The sequence below is a fragment of the Primulina tabacum genome, chromosome 5 (genome assembly GCF_025594145.1).
Source record: "Primulina tabacum isolate GXHZ01 chromosome 5, ASM2559414v2, whole genome shotgun sequence".
In the NCBI taxonomy this organism is placed as follows: domain Eukaryota; kingdom Viridiplantae; phylum Streptophyta; class Magnoliopsida; order Lamiales; family Gesneriaceae; genus Primulina; species Primulina tabacum.
This window is the reverse complement of record NC_134554.1, coordinates 23,284,495-23,302,186: the sequence shown is the minus strand read 5'-3', so window position 1 is coordinate 23,302,186 and position 17,692 is coordinate 23,284,495. Positions and strand designations below refer to the sequence as shown.

At 32.9% G+C, this 17,692-nt stretch overlaps 2 protein-coding genes and 1 pseudogene across 3 annotated transcripts; 1 reads left to right on the top strand and 2 right to left on the bottom strand.

Annotated features, from left to right (window-relative positions):
* Window positions 1-232: 232 nt before the first annotated feature.
* On the bottom strand, window positions 233-874 carry LOC142544276 (uncharacterized). Its single transcript, XM_075651336.1, has one exon. It carries the CDS (start codon window positions 872-874, stop codon window positions 233-235), a length of 642 nt encoding a protein of 213 aa, XP_075507451.1.
* A 5,330-nt stretch (window positions 875-6,204) lies between these two features.
* Window positions 6,205-7,973, top strand: LOC142547328 (ABSCISIC ACID-INSENSITIVE 5-like protein 3). Of its 2 annotated transcripts, none has more exons than XM_075655578.1 (3): window positions 6,205-6,917; window positions 7,006-7,077; window positions 7,221-7,973. In XM_075655578.1, the coding sequence occupies exons 1-3, from the start codon at window positions 6,222-6,224 to the stop codon at window positions 7,308-7,310; spliced, it is 858 nt and encodes a 285-aa protein (XP_075511693.1). In that variant the 5' UTR covers window positions 6,205-6,221; the 3' UTR covers window positions 7,311-7,973. The 2 variants fall into 2 exon arrangements, with proteins under 2 accessions (XP_075511693.1, XP_075511692.1); XM_075655577.1 differs by having other exon boundaries at window positions 7,199-7,973.
* Window positions 7,974-7,979: 6 nt separating this feature from the next.
* Window positions 7,980-15,534, bottom strand: LOC142547327 (uncharacterized; annotated as a pseudogene).
* Window positions 15,535-17,692: the final 2,158 nt, after the last annotated feature.

The following is a 17,692-nucleotide window of genomic DNA, read 5'->3' as shown; positions in this document are numbered from 1 at the left end:
AGTCATGGAGAAAAGGCGTACCTGTACTTTCTCAGAACTCCCTGTACATTTCCTAGCGAGATGCCCTGGCTTTTTGCAACGATAACAAACATTGGAACCTTGCATACATTCCCCACCGAGAAGTTTGCCACATTTAGGACAAAGTGGTCTGTCCTGTTCTTTACGTGGAGGGAACCCTTGCCACGGGATTCCTCGGGTCTAGTACCTCTGTTATCGGCCTTTTTGCCTTGTCCTATTCCTTGGCTCTTTGAAAGTACTGCTGCCTTCGCTGTTGCCTGTCTCTGTCAATGTCTTGTTCATCCTGTTCTGCCATAAGTGTTCTTTCCACTATCTCTCCATACGTAGCAACTTTCGACATCCGTACATCTCTTTTAATTTCAGAGCGAAGTCCCCGCATGAAGTGTTCGCCCTTACTGGTGTCATCTTGTGCAATATATGGTACATATTGGACTCCAGCCTCGAATTGTTGTATATACTCAGTCATTGACATGGTTCCTTGTTTTAGATTGAGGAAATCACTGGCTTTCTTGGCTCGTACATCTTTGCTAAAATATTTGTTGTAAAATATGGATTTAAATGTATCCCACGTCAATGGTATCGCAGGTAATACCACCCTTGCACTCTCCCACCAAATCCTTGCATGTTTTGTTAACAAAAAGATGGCACAAGTTACTTTGTCGGCATCTTCCATGTATAGGTAGGAGAAGATGGATTCCAATGATTTAATCCATTTTTCTGCTACTGACGGATTGGTGCTTCCCATGAATTCCGGAGGATTCAGACGTTGAAAATGATCATACACATCTGTTTGTACAGGTCCTTGTCTGGGTAAAATGGCTTGTGCGTATGCCTGCTCATGAGTAGTCCGTTGCATCTCAAGTAATTGTTGTATCTGCTCTCGATGGACTTTCGCTTGTTGTTGGAGCAATTGAGCAAAGTCATCTATAGATCAGTGGCACACTGCCCTTACCTTCGACTGCTGGGTCCTTGCCCTCAGATGACTCACCTTCATGTACCTTGCGTTTAGGTGGCATGGTCTTTTATCTTAACCTACATATAGGTCACGTAGAAACACATAACTTAGTATAAACTATGGGATACAAAGATACTTACTTGCCGAGTTCCCCAGGTATGCATGAAGTGCAGTGTCTTCCCTGTCGAAGAACCGTCGGCTCTGATACCATATAAAATGTCATACCCTTACTATATACTTGACATGATTACCATAATCAAAATAGGATTTGACTGATATATCTGTATTAATGAAGCAATTCCAAAAAGGGGCATCAATTTAACGGTTTATAAAAATTTTGACATGATGTCCCTACATTTTGTTTAAAACAAAAACTGAAGCAATACAATATATACAACAACATCAACTATATTTTCATACACAACCATGCACCATATTGTTATACAAATACATATTCTCATATACATGCATACTTTGTATCATCATAAACATCGTAACACTTGTTCAAACCCTGACATATTTTAGTACAATACATATGCGGAAGCTATACAATAATAAGTCCATGTTCTTGTCGAGGTGTGGCACATCACAAGCATCCATTGACGAACTGACATCTTATGTCTCTTCACTACCTGATCCTGTAATGCATGAGCTACGTGAGTTTATAAAACTCAATAAGTTGGCACTTGTACGTATCAACATGCGTCGAATGAACATACATATCAAGTCGTGACAAAAATGAATCTTTAAACCTATGTCATATAATAGCATATATTCATGTTCATTTTTGTACTTGAGACTCATTAGTTTACCTGTACTACCGTGCTTGCTTTATTATATATCTACTACTGTATTGGACGTCAGGGAACAACCTTTGGCAACCCCACGCCTAGGGATGTAAACGAACTAAACCATTTGTGAGCTATTCGAAGCTCGATTCGATAAAAGCTCGTTTGAGCTCGTTTAATGAGGCTCGTTAAGATAAACAAACCAAACTCAAGCTTTATAGTATTCGGCTTGTTAGCCTTGTGAACATGTTCGTTGGTAAGTTCACGAGTAATCTTTTAGATGAAAAAATAATAGTTTTGATATTTGATTTATTGATTTTGCATATTATTTATGAAATATATAGAAAAATCTATTAAATTTATTTATTATAATAAATTTACAAATTTTAATAAGAATAATATATTTTTCTTTAAATATATAATTTACTTTTTAATTAGTTTAATAAAAATTTAAATGTATAATTCATATTTATTAAGCTTGTTTAGGCTCGATAAAGGCTTGAATAAGCTCGTGAGCCATGCATATATTCGTTAAATAAAGTTCGAGCTCGGCTCGATTATAAACGAACCAAGCTCAAACATTCAAGAGTTCGGCTCGGCTCGACTCGGTTACATCCCTACCCACGCCCCATGAACATATATTGGCCAATAGCTTCGGTGGACTTAAAACCACCCATGATGTCAACAAGCTCTATATCATGTAAAAATCAGTCCTTTTTCTTTTTCATGTTCATGTTCATGTTCATGACATAGCATCCATCTTCAATATTCATGAGTTCCTTTCATATTTATTACATAACAATGGAATATCATGCTATGTTTTCATCAATAAACATACTAACAATGTACATATAACAATAATCAATGGGAAGCATTTGAAATCATAATATTACTCATGTATTACTTCAAGAACATGCCAACTTACAGTCCAAGCGTACGAATACTTGTTTGAGACTGATATTTATCAGTCCTATGATGTCAATAAACCAATAGTTCAGTTACTATTTCTATACAAGGTGAAAGTTACCCCTTTACATGTAGAACAACTAAAGGAGAAGAAAACTTACACCTTTATAAGGTTCTTGTGATGGAGAACTATCTTTTAACTTCAAACTAATGAAATGAAATGAAGAAGAGAGCTTTTGGAAGTAGTTTCCTTGGTTTCTCTCGAGTCTTGCTGAGAAAGGAATGAAGGAATGGTGAAAATGGCTCAAGGAAGTCGAAACTTATCTTTTTCTATGCAAGGCGGCGCTCGGGCGGTCAATTTTCTACCGCTCGAGCGCGGAACATTCTATCCAAAACCAAAAATCCAGAACCAGTGGCGCTCGGGCGGTCAATTCTTACCGCTCGGGCGCCGCTCTGCGCACAGCCACATCAAAAATTGCTCCAGAATTGTCTCTTCCCTTCATAATTTGAAAAAGTGGTAAACATGAAAGTTGTATTCCTATGTCTTGGCTTGAATCTCCAACTGGTTTCATGTCATTTAAGGGGCTGAGTAAAAAGTTATGCTTATTCTCCCAACATGTGTCAGTGAAGGAATGACGATACACACGACACACTTCGGGGCACTTTTGGCTTATCTTCCACAATGATTTTGACAAAACCCAAATCATGAAAGTTGTAGCATTATATCTTAGCTTTCTAATGGTTGTGACCTCACACGATTGGGATCAATATTCAAATCATTATGCCAAAACCCGTAAAAATTGCCATATTTTCATCTCAATTACCTACCAACTTCATTACAATATTTCTACCTACACATCTTACTAACACTATTTAGACATATATTCATTCTCAATACACCATGAACAATATAAAAATCATGTTCAATCTCAATATTGATACCTCAATCATCACGTGAAATCTAATGAGCTAAATAACTATATAATAAACGACATAAACGCATTATTATCATTTGTACGAGTAACTGGGTATTACAATCTTCCTTTACAACTCAAGGAAATAAATTTCATTTAGAATAAATCAAACCCAAAACCACAGATGCAACTACTATATCGCATAAACCGGAGTCACAAATAATTCTTCAACCAACATTGTACATGATTGTTATTTTTGAGTGTCTCCAACACGCACGACAATACATCACGCAGTGTGAGTCAATCACGCAAATTCTTCACTAAAGTAAATCATCGTTCCTCGTGCGAAGTTTGTTTGCTCTCGGTTTTCTCTCCTGAAACCCCAAGCACACTGCAACCTTGATCTCTTATTTTGTTGGAACATTTCATGTTCGCAATCTTGATTTTGATGTTAACAAAACTTGTTTGTTTGTTTCTAATGAGTTACCTAAGTGCACAGAAACTGAAACTGATCAGGATTCGAACTGATCAGTTACCAAGCTTAAACTGAAGCTATCGATACGCAAACTGAAAGTGTTAACTGATTGATCAAAATAAACTAGTAAAACTGAAATATCAAGAGCAGTTCAATTGATTTTTCAGTTGATAGGTGGCTTAGCAGAAGACCTTCAGAAGCTCGGCCAGCTGATGAAGAGCCCAGTTGACCAGTTCAACTGAATCAGTGAAATCAGTTCAGTTGACGAGTCAACTGATTTCACCTCACCAGTTCAACTGACCAGTTCAGAACATCAGTTAGGAGCGAACCAGTTTGCAGATACGACAAGCTTAATGCACAAAGGTAAAAAAGCTATTGTATATCAAGGTACAATAAGAGACGTTGCAGCAACGCTTAAAGCCAAATGTTCGAGATATCTATTTGGGGGAACAAATTCAAACTGCAACGGATTCATTCACTGAGTCTCACTGTACGTTCAGCCAAACGCCTATAAATAGAAGCCGAAGCTCAGGGAAGAAAAAAAGATGAGAGTTGACGAGTGAAAAGATAAAATACAAAGAGGGCATGCATAATGCTTATCAGCTTTGAAGAAGAAATCAACCAAGAGGGAACACTTCAACGTGTTATCAGCTTAGTTTTAGAAGCATATTTCCTTCAGTGTGTGAGAACACTTTCGGTTAGTTTTCAGAGATCAGTTCTCACACACACACGCCCCATCACTCATATATCGTCTTGCACAAAGACGTAAAACTTGTGTAGTGTAGTTTTTGACATACATACGTTAAACAAGTGTTGGTTGGAAGGTGATGTCTTTTTAATATTATCAATAAGAGAAAATAATTAAAGAATAAGATATTTCTTTCAATTTGTGATGAATACATACAACGCTCAAAACGTGATGTATGAATTATTTTGATAAAAATATTTGAATAAATTTGTTATATATATATTATTCGACTTGTTAATAATATTTTTTTCCTGTGGAACAATTTTATGATATATAGTTATAAATATACGAATTTTTTTTCTGCATTTAATTCAAAATTCATGATAAATAGCATTTTTTGGAATATTATTCAATTCAAATTTTTTAATATAACCAACTTCAAAAAATTAATTAATTTTTTTTTTTTGAGAATATAGCTCGGTTAAAATAATTAATTACATAAAAAGTTGAATAATTTATCTTAGGTTTCTGAGAATATTGCACGCTGCTTTCTTTATAAAAAAAAAAGAAAAAAAAGAAAGAGAGAATATTGCTCGCTAAATATTTGTTTTGGGTTTATGTTTGATTTTCTTCAAGCTTGAAATATAAATTGTTTGGCATTATAATGATAATTCAATATATATTAATTCGAAGAATAAAGTTGACCAAGAAACATTATTAGTATTTTTTTACATATATAAAAAAAATTATATATATATATATATATATATATATAATATTTAAATTACAATGTCAAAATCAGATCCATGTCATGACATGTACTTAAAATTGGACAATTATTGTGAAAACATTAGTTTTATAAAAATCCTTTTTACAGATAATAATCAGAGATTTATGGATCTGAGTTAGTTATCATTATTATATTTGGTCTCTGTATATCTCAACAACCATACCTGATTCCTCGCGGGATTGATGGGATTAATGAGTATAGGACATTTTAAGTTCCAAATTATGCTTTTTGATATTTATGAATAAATTAAATATTAATATATGTTTTAAGATATAAATTTTAAAGATTATTTGACGACTTAACGTATCAATCATTTCAAATTGAGACAAACACAATATATACACACACTTAAAGAAGCAAAATAATGTCATAAAAAATCGAATTTTATAACTGTTGATAACGAGACAACTTTATCATAAAAACCAAAAAGCACGTATGAACCCAAAATATTATATACTTCACGTTATTATTTAATTAACTGAAGGAAATGTGCCTAATAGAAAGATTAAATAAGTGATTATCGTGGGTTTACATAAACAAATTTTATTTTTATTTTTTTTCAAGTTTCATTTTTGGAGAAAAGTGATCAAAATTTATTAATTTGTTATCCCTTTTCCTCCTCAATAAAGAAAGCAACAACACTCTTTCTTTTCAACTTGATCTCATTTCATGGAGTCACCAAAAAAGATGGAAGGGCTTCAATATCCATTTTTAGCGAGGCAACATCACTCTCACATGTACAAGAATAACGAGATCCATGCAAAACAATACCAAATGATAAAGAACCCTGCATCATCAACTGCTTCTTCTTCTTCGTCTTCTTCGCCACCACTAATATTCCAACAAAATTTTGAAATCCCCAAATCTTTCGACGATGTTTGGAGTGACATAGACCATGATGATGCAATGAAAACCTATCCACTCCCTCCACAAGAAACGAATACTAATGGAGACATAACCTTAGAAGAATTTCTTATCTGCACCGGTGCCATAAATCCTACAGAAAATCAGGAGGGTTTTGTTGATAACACAGTGCCATTGATGACAGCTAGTGGAGTTGATCCCATGTTGATCAGCTCGTGGCAGCAGGAACGAGACGTGCAGGTTCCCATGCTGGTGCAAGACGTTATGGGATCGAATTTTCAGGGTTCAGAGGATTATTTCGAGGAGAAGATGGTGGATCTTGATCTTAAAATGCCAGTGCCAATCATCAGTGAAATGGGCGTGGGGTGTGGGGAAAATTTTACAGATCTTTTGCAGGGTGATAGTGATAGAAGGAAGAAGGTTTGCACGGATGAAATTATGAAGAAAAGCATTGAAAGAAGGCAGAGAAGGATGATCAAGAACCGGGAGTCGGCTGCCCGATCAAGGGCTAGGAAACAGGTCAGCATGGCATTTTTACCGTCTCTCTAGAAATTCATTTGGATTGATATATTTGAAGATTGATAGTGTCTTGCTTACATATTTGCAGGCATACACAAACCAATTAATGCAAAATGTGAAGAAACTTAGAACTACAAATATCTTGCTCATGAAAAGAAAGGTGAGTAAACAATCAAGTGGAACCTGATTAATATATATAACTGAATATTCACTTTTGGTTGCTAATATTAATATCCAATTAACCACACAAGCATGCATTTTGTGACAATTTTTTGTTCCAGTTAATTTCTTGTTTGTTTACAGGTGTTAAATTCAAGAGCAACAGTGGCACCAAGATACCAACTCAGAAGAACCAGTTCAGAAACATCAAAATATCTCCTTCCTCCAATCTAGCAAGTTGTCCATTCAAATGAACATTTTTCAATTTTAATACACAATTTTTTTCATATATCCTTAATATGTATAAGTGCAAGTTGAATTTTCTGGCCTAGTCTCCTCTCAGTTGGTTTTCATACAGACAACGTTTGCAATTCTTTTTTTTTTATATATATATATGGCCTCTGGCTCACACAAGTTGGAGAAAACATGAATCATGCATTGTCACCTCTGAGAAAAAATAATATATTTTCTTCAATTTTTATACGACTTTGTTTTTACTAGTTGTTTGAATGTCATATTGCAACATAATTTTTTTTTTTTTACAAAAAATCATAAATGAAAAAATTCTTTAACCAAAATAACATAACAAACTATCCAGTAACTTATTGGACGGTTTTCTACAAATATTCACTGCAGAATTACATTATTCTGAAAATTTTCAGGCTAATAAAAAATAGTCATATATGTGACAAAATAAAAATAGCAGCAGCAACTAACTATAATATTCGTTTTCCAACTCTTAAAAGGAAAAAAAATTAATAATCCAAATTAGTTTATTAATTAGAGATACATTGAACACCACCATCAAAATTACTTCAACATATACAATTATAAACAATAAATTTATTCACAAGAACATTGCACTGAAGTTTTCGTTCTGCGATGTGTAGTGGCTTTCTGCAGATTGATTAGTATGGAATAAGTACAGATTACATTGTTATTATTATAGCAAAAACAACGTGCATCTACAGGCAATAAATATTGAATCACTTTTAAGAACTTCACAAGCTCTTCCTATCACACAACCTCATCGGGGAATCCATGTCCACATCTCCAACACAGGAGTGTCACAGAAGTCAAATATTTGGTTCAAATCAAATTCAATCGAATAAGGTGCGGGTCAATAACTCAAATATTTTGTTTATGCGCACTCGAAAACAAACTATAGACTATTCTAAAATTATACAGAAGCATATTTGTCATTAAAACTGCATGCAAACGAACTGCTGATATGTTTCTTTAGAATAACGATGGACCAACATGTTTGCAGCAAAGAAAACAGAGGATGTCTACTTCAAGAGATCACTGATCATTTTGCAAGTGCATAATTATCTTGACTACCCACATTTCAGATGCGAGAGAATATATTGTGTTTGTATATGATGAAATTATATGGCAACATGAAAGTAGTGAAATCTAAAAAACCATTTGGTTTCCAGGGGAAAAAGAAACTGAAAGGTAACATTGGGAAATTCAAGAATACCATTACTTTTATTTTTAAAACTTCATTTAGAAGATATACACAGGTCAGTTAAAACTCACACATCTGGGGACTGGTGAGTTCTGCAAAGAGGGATTGAGCTTCTGCAGATTGATAGGACTTCAGAATTGTCTATACCTGAAATTGTGAAGGATAAGAGACGACCAAGTTATCTTTATCGTGCACAACACTTTCTTAAATAGGAAGCTGAATTGAGATAAATAAAATTCATCGTCTTCGTTGTTCTCCATGAAAGGGATTTCAAGATGAAGCAGATTTGGAAAAAAATCCCATTAAACCAGAAAATCAAATTATATGGTGTTAAGCGCCATTTTAAGGACAAATCACTTACAATATAAGGTGACCAAAATTAAATCATCTCTTTGTTGCATCAATAAACATAGCTCGAATCCAGTGTTCCACATCTTCATTTTGTGATGGAGGAGGAGGAAAGTCATGTTCAACGATATCCCATCCTTCAATTAGGTTTTCGCTCTTCCCCATATCAAAAAACTCATTACCATAAAGAAAACTGGCCGCAGAGCTTGGAAGATAATTATCATATGCAGTTCTCTGCAACAAAGAAATCAACTTCATGTAAATTGGCTGGAAATGAAGGTAAGATAAATTCTTTTGTTCAATCAGCATCAATCACAAAGACAAAAATGACAGAAATACCAAAGTCCAAACCCCATCATATCAGTCTCTATATTTACGACACAACAACATATATCCTTAGGATATAGATTTTTGACAAAAGAAGCATAAGAAGATATGCAGTACTAGTACAACTACAACATACAACACTGATTCTTGCTCAACCACATACTTGAAGTTGAACATGAATCCACGGACGAGTCAAAAGACCAGATGATGTGCAGGAGCACTTTTATGTTCATTCCTCCAAGAAAGACTCTTTGTAACCACAAATCCTATTGTTTTAGAGGAAGTATGATTTACATTTTGTCTGCAATTTGAATGAGAAATCCAGCAAGCTAGTAAAGAGATTGGAAATTAATTACAACAGCGTGTTATAAATCTGCGTCCATTTGTGAAAACTTGATCTGATTCATTCCATACATGGAGTGAAGGTTACTAGATATTAAAATATCAGACCCTAGATAAATTTTTTTAGAGTTCCTTGACCAGACAATTAAACAGGCAGAGGAAGTAAAATTATAAGCATCCAGATTTTAACATAATAATGAACCAAGCTCTTGTGGCAAGACAGGAAAAAACCCTATATTCTTCTCAGCTAAATGATAAAAACAGAGAAGGCAAAACAAATTCAACCCAATTTCAAAGAAGGAATAAAACAAAATTTATAAAGCAAATATAGGAATTTCAGCAGTAGAAGAGTTATTAGTGATATCGGATTTAGCCAAAACGTAGCCACGAGGTGCTCAACGAACCTTTTGTAGCTTTGAACTGATGCAAAACGATCTTTACAACCTGATGATATGAATTAGTAATATTCCAAATCACGTGGTTACAAATTTACTTAACATAGAGTTTACTTGCAAGCAACCGAAAGTGGTTGAGAGCAAGGGTTAACAAAGAAGCATGGAATACAAAATGAAAAGAAAAAAAATTGTGAGTGGAAAATGCTTGTAAGTGGGAAAAAGGATTATAAGTCTGGAAGTAATTACTGGCAACCAATATCATATATCCTACTATATGCATGATGTTGCAGCTAGACACTATATCTATAAACATTTCCCATTGCAATATGATCAGAATCAGTGGAAACATCTTGAAAAAATCAATTGGTGCTTAAACACATACCACTACAGGCAGCCCATGGGCACTTTCTATTAACCTGCTTGCTGAGACAGCTGACTCCACATTCCACACAGACTTGTTCAGTTGTTGGCCTTGCTTGGGTGATCTACAAATTGAATAAAAAATTAGAAACATAATGCAACTTATTCCAATGACATTCGCTGCAACAAAAACTATGGATTTTCTAAACAAATTCCGTTCTGACAAAATAAATCTGCCTAGTTCAAATTTTCGTAGATAAGTTTTAGGTGTAAATGCTCATATCAAGAGGTTTCACGGCCTAATACTTGATCAGAACATTGAGAATAAAGATAGACGAATTGAACTTTTCTATGAAATCGACACCCGAGAGGGAAGTGCTGGTCTTGTACCTTGATGATGCTGTTCTCAAAGATAAAACAGCTCGAACCTCCTTGGAAGAAGAGAGTGTATCCAGTAACCTTGCAAATGCCTCAAAAGTAGAGACCTCCTGAGGAACTTTTAAAGACAATGAATTATAACAGTATGCAGTTATGCATGCCACACTTTTCTTGAGGAGTGATATGCCTTTTCGTAAATCCTTGTGAGTTTCCACTGAATGAGAAGCAGATGAATATTTGAAACTACTACTGCCAGAGGAATCTAAACGTGGTCTCCTCTCAGATTCCATTGAAGCTACACCAAAACTACTTGAGCTTTTCTCAGACCATGAAGTGTCACTACCGGTGGAGCAATTTTTTTGGCGAGGAATAAAAAGAGGATATTCACTGCATAATAGAAAAAATTGAGTGAAGTTCAGTTATCATTTTATTTAGTTTATTATTTAAACACAAAGCTAATACCATCTGGATGATGGTCGGGCAGTCCCAATATGAGTCCCGCTGCCATATTCGAGAACAGGAACCCTGAAACAGTAGTCAATAAACAAACATAAGAACTCCAGTTTCCAGCAAAAACATATGAATAATCTACCCTCCAAATAATTGAGGTTAGAAAAGGGGGTAATTTTTTAAAAGGCCCACTCTTGTGTATTTTTATTATTTTTAAAAAATCACTCTTCTATATACTGAATACATAGGAGAGGACTATTTTTAATTTATTGAGGTTAATTTCCTCTAAGAAAAATAAAAAATTCCAAGATCACAAATAATAAGTGCATTTTGGTAGCTTTCAGAAGAAAACTATAAGAATATTGAAAAAAATCAACACCATTTTCATATCTCGGGTTTGATCGAGCACCAATTTTCATATCTCGGGTTTGATCGAGCACCAACATGTGCACAAATTCGAACAGTTACGTGTTGGCCATGCAAATTCAAGCAATGTTCAGTAGTTTTACATGCTTTATCAATCATTCACCCTAAAATTTGTCCAAGCACATTATAGACTCATTATCTATTTTGAAACTTTCCTATACGCTGTTTCACTGATGAGCACACTTCAATCAAAATATCTTTAAAAGAGAGTGCAGACAAAGTACTTCTGAACGTACCGCAAATCCTGAGTTATGAAGCGCAGGGACAGAGATGTAGTTAACAAGAAGATTTATAAGCTGCACCATGTATCTGTGTCATCAAACATTGAGCGAAACAAGTAAAACATTAAGAAAACAAAAAATAATGCCATTTTCACTTCAGAATACTGTCAATTTCCTACAGATATTGAGCCATACAAATTATTTTTCTCCAAACAAGCATTCATATACAGTTGGAAACTTAAAAGACTTATTCTGATTTAGAATAACTCATTTCGGACGAACCCGGAACCTAGTTCATATATATGTTGTGAATATAGGGAAAAAAAACTAATCTGACCTTTAAGATTTTAATAAAATTAATAAGGCACTCTTTCAGATTCTGATGGTTTGACATGACTTATACATATAAAAAAATCAGAGGCCATGAATGTACATATCAAGAACACTCAGCCATTTACCACTGGTAAAAGAAAATAATATCTGATAAACATTCGGGCCAGCCCTAATGTTGTGCAAATAATAGTTCTAATCCAATTAAAGTGAACCAAATGTGATTCTTTTCAGGATGTGCACAAATTGTTCTCATAGTACAACTCGATACTTGATGGTATGAAGAAATCAACATTGAACAAAGTTATAATACCTCTAAATGACCCATGGAACAGAAGCTTAGGGGATCGAAGAGAGAGAGAAGAAATCTAAAGAAACAGAATCTACTTGGTAGATATAACTTTCATCGCAATTATGTCGGCAAATTATACATGGATGCACCATTTAGAGTGAAAAATTTACCCCAAAGAAGCAGCAAGCTCTGCAGATGGAACTGAATGAGGATCTAAGCCTCTTGGCAAGCGTGCATTGCAAATAGAATCATAATCTCCATTGTTTCCATCATTTCTCTCCTCTTCTATATTCACCTGATATAAATATATGACAATCAATGTCAAGAAAAATACCAACTTTATGAAGAAAACTCGGATAGAACTATTGAAATCGCTTGGGCATAACATTGACAACAACTACTGCATATATTTAGTTACATACAGTCTGACACAGATGCAAAAAAAAATGCAGCTTGGCAAAACAAATCTCAAAACTTTATAGGTAATACAGCTGCTAAGTGTTGATTATTAGAACCTGAAAAAGTAGGACAACTGAAAAGAATTCAAGAGCTCTTAGCCCATATAAATTATACAAATCAACTACGTTGACAACAAGAAGTCCATATAACAGATTATAAATAATAGACTTTAGGAGACAATCACACATTACAGTTTGATTTCAGTAAAAGGGACCATCGGTGCATTGCTGTTCTAGAAAACCGTAATCTTAAAATGTTGATAGACATTTGGATGTTATTGGTTGAAGTCAGCGAATAAAATTCCATCACAGAATCCAACATATGCTAATGATCGCATCCAAATGGAAGGCCTACTCATTCATAAGAAATGCACAAGAATCTAGAGTGAAATAAATTTTTGAAGTACCCGGCGTAGAGGGAACAACTTGCATATTTGTTTTATGATGACGGATTGCTTATGAAGGCGCTCAGATGTAATCGCCATCTGAAATTCAGACATCTGGAGCATTAACCTTAGTTGATATACTGATACACTGAATGTTAGCTAGAAAATTTTGATTGAGATTAAATAAAAAGGAATTATGAAAAATCAATGGAAATCAATTTAGACTGAGTCTCACATGCCCCAATTTCTGTGTGCAGATAAGATTAGGGTAATATTTTTCAAGTTGTTCCACCTTATTCTTTTCCAACTGCATTACATGTGAAACAAAATTCACTGAATTAATCTGGTAAGTAAACTAATAAATCGTGTAGGAAAGACTTTGAAAAAGATGTCTGAGCTAAAACAGACATCAAAAGTAAAGGAAGAACTAACACTTTCATACCGTATTCTTTGCTGATTCGAGTAATTCATATTTGACTTTCAGATCATGAGATATCTTCTCCATCTTAGCCTTTCCTATACAAAACCATTTACTCTAAGTGTAAAATGACATAAATTTGAAATCATATGCAAATGACATTGTACATCATCAAAATTGAGGGACAATGGACCTGTTGAAACTTGTTCTTTACGAAGTCGGAGATTATCTCTCAACCTTGTCAATCTCTCATTCTGAAGGACCCTCCACCTGTGTTGATCATCAGCCTTGCCCTGAAAAATGTATTATTTTGGTTAAAATTTGCAGACGATGTGTGGTGTCATGAAAGTTGCTCGCCCAGTTAAAATTAGACAAGAATCACAAAAAAACAGAGAATATTTATAACTTTAACTCTTAAGATTTAATACCAACGAAAGCATTCATCTAAAAAACAAAAAAAACTTTTAGGTACGTGAAATTTTTTTGAAATTAAAGCCTCTCCAAAAGACAACACCAGCACCTTGTTCTGGACTATTTTCACTCAACTACAAATATTAGGTGCATACAACTTAATTCATTTTGTGATGTGAATAACAAAATAATTAAAAAAGTGATCTAATTGTAACTCTTTGCATGTAAGTGGTCTTTTCTGTTGCATCAGCTTGGCCTCTCAAACTTAAGTGACACTCCGTAATTTTTTATAGAGTCAGTGTGGAATAATAGGTAACATGCCACAAGTCATGAAACATGGAAGATACAAAACGTAATAACATCAAGCTGCAGTTATATAACTCTGGACAACTCCTTATATAAAAATTTCAAATTAGTTGTATCCCACCGTGTTCTCCAATGATAAACCTCACACCCATATAGTTTTTGCTAAAAATTGAAATAAGAATTTTAGCTTCTCATCTATAAATTCATTTTCACATTATCCGACGTATGTGTTTGTTGATGCCTAATCATTGATGCACATGACCAAATCCTTTCATTGCCACAAACCTCTTGGTCTACTCATTAGCGGCACCATAGTAGAGGTCTCGAGCGCAAAACCCATATATCCCGGCCCAAAGCTCAAAAAAGACAAAAAGGTCAAACTCATTCATGACAGAGCAGATAAAGCTTTGAACAGTCATATCACTGATAAGGATCAGAAAACCGTATTTAAGGAAATAAAACTACATGCCTGTGAAAAAAGGAAATAAAAAAGCAAAAAAAATAATATTATGGAGCAATGCTATTGGACATAAATACATTCCAAGTCACACGTTTAAAGGGATTTTCCAGTTGATCATTTCTCACTTCAACCAAGGGTATAATAATGTGGATTTGCTGCTTACATTTACGCAAAAAAAAAAAAAAATTGTACTTTTTATGAATCTATGTTATTTCACAATTCAAATCCGTCAACGCTCAGTCAAATTATTTAGTGCAGGCACTCCCAGTAAGGGTGAAAACATACCTTGGCCACGAGAACTTGAGCCAATTTCGAATACAGAGCATCCCTCTTACTCTTCAACAATCTCAGATGACAACTGTACTCATTCAATCTGAATATAATCGCACCAAAAACCAATCGAATTTGAGAATAAAAAGTAAACGCAACACCACAAATGAAACAACACTTTTTATTTTCGTTTACAAAAAAAAAAAGCATTTGGATGAAGTTTGTTTACCTGTAATTAACGCAAATAGGGCAAATTGAAGCGAGATTGGGGTTCTCGCAGAGAGCACAGCTACCGGATTTCCTCCCCGCCTTAATCATCTGAAGGTTACGTAAGGTTCCAGGTAAGAGAAGCTAATCTCGTCATTTGCCAGACCTAATGCACAAGTACACACGTATGACGTACCAAAGAGACTATATAATTTTTAAAATTTTCCAAAAAATATATTAATGTAACATATTAACTTTTTAATAAAAAAAATTTATATATTTTTATTTTAATCTAATAAATTGCTTTGCGATATATACTATGTGTGTATATGCATTTATAAGTATGCACATTAAAATTACACAAGAATAAAAAGTAAAAAACAATAAATAGCATAATAAATAATTATTCTACATACCGAAGATATTATGATATTTATAATTTTGATATGTTACAGATAATTGTTAAACATATTAATCAAATACTTGAAAAACAGAATTAAACAAATTTATATCTTACTATATTAGGATAAGAAATTACTTCTCTTATCGATAAAATTATCTTCGCTGTTAATCAAATTAAAGATGATGTTCATATACATAATAAAGAAGAAACTAATATTGTTTTTATTGCAACTTCTTCCACTCAATCCCCTCTAGAAATAAAAGATTTTAAATTTAAGTCTTCTGTTTCTGGTATAGAAAAAGTATCAGAAGAAAAATTTAAAAATCTTAGTTTAAATACTCTTAATGAAGAGTTTGAAGACATTAATAATCAATCGGATGAGGAAATAAATAAAATAAAATGGCCAGTAAAACCTGATATAATCATTTTAGCAATATTTTTATCAATATTTTCTGAAATTTTACACACAGTACTATACATAAGCATTATGTGAGCATTATTTTAAATTTGCTTATCACTAAAACCATCAATATTTCATTCATAAATACTTTTCTCATTATAACTATTAGAAAATATATATTCTTGTTCTTCAAAAAGAACATCCATAGAGGTAGGTCTATCATATAATATTTTGTTTGAGTAGGTTTATCTGTACCATTTTATTTTATTTATTTCCTCATCAGATTGATCATTAATGTTTTCAAACTCTTCATTAAGAGTCTTTAAATTAAGATTTTTAAACTTTTCTTCTAATAATTTTTCTATATTAGAAACAAAAGACTTAAATTTAAAATATTTTATTTCTGGAGGGGATTGAGTAGAAGAAGTTGCAATAGAAACAATATTAGTTTCTTCTTTATTTTGTATATGAATATCAGGTTTAATTTGATTAATAGCGAAGATAATTTTATCGATACGATCTTTAAGAGAAGTAATTTCTTCTCCTATTATATATAGTAAGATATAAAGTTGTATAATTTTGTTTTTCAAGTATTTGATTAATATGTTTAACAGTTATCTGTAACATATCATTATCAAATAATTTTGAAAAAGCTGTAAAATTTAAAACTTTATTATTTTTTTCTATAAGAAAAGATTGTTGAAGATGATAAATAGATTTTTGAATCTGTCCAAAAGAAAATTTATAATTTCTTTCAAGAATATAAATATAATCTATAATAAATGTTTTAAAAACCAAAGAACAAAATATATTAATTTATTCTGATTTTCACAATATTTATAAAATTCTGTAACAATATATTCAAACTCTTCATCAGAGAAACTTTTAAAATATCATTCTCTGAATGATTCTCATTTGGGTTGGTAAAATTCTGCATTAATTCTCGCTCTAGCACGAGATCCTTTAGTAAAATTAATTTTTGGTTTATTATCCATTAAATATTAAAATTCATTTATGATATTGTATCAGTTTCTCTAACTTTTTCAAAGTTACCTTGATGAACAATATTATTTTGATTTATAATTAATTATTCTACTGTGTTTTTTACAGAAGATTCTATCTCTTCTTTTATTTGAGAAGTAGAAGCTCTAGAAGTTTGAGGAATATCCACCATATAATCTAAAGATGAAATAAAAGAATGACTAGATCTTGATCTAGCATAGACAGAAAATGGTAATAATTTTCTTTGTTCATTATTAAACTGTATTTGAACAGATCCTTCATTATTTGTATTAATTGTTGTAAATCTCTATTTATTATAGGATTTCTAGGAACAGCTTGTTCAATTATCCAGTTTTTTGAAAATTCAATTTTTTTCCCATTTTATAGATCTACGAGTTGTAAAATTAGATCTGTTAAAATTAGTTTCTATAAGAATAATTTAATTTAATTTTTTATCTATTCTTTTACACATAGGATTTAGTGTAAATAATGATTTATAATAAATACGATAACAGATACATATGACTTATGTTTCAGAAGTATAATTATAACCGT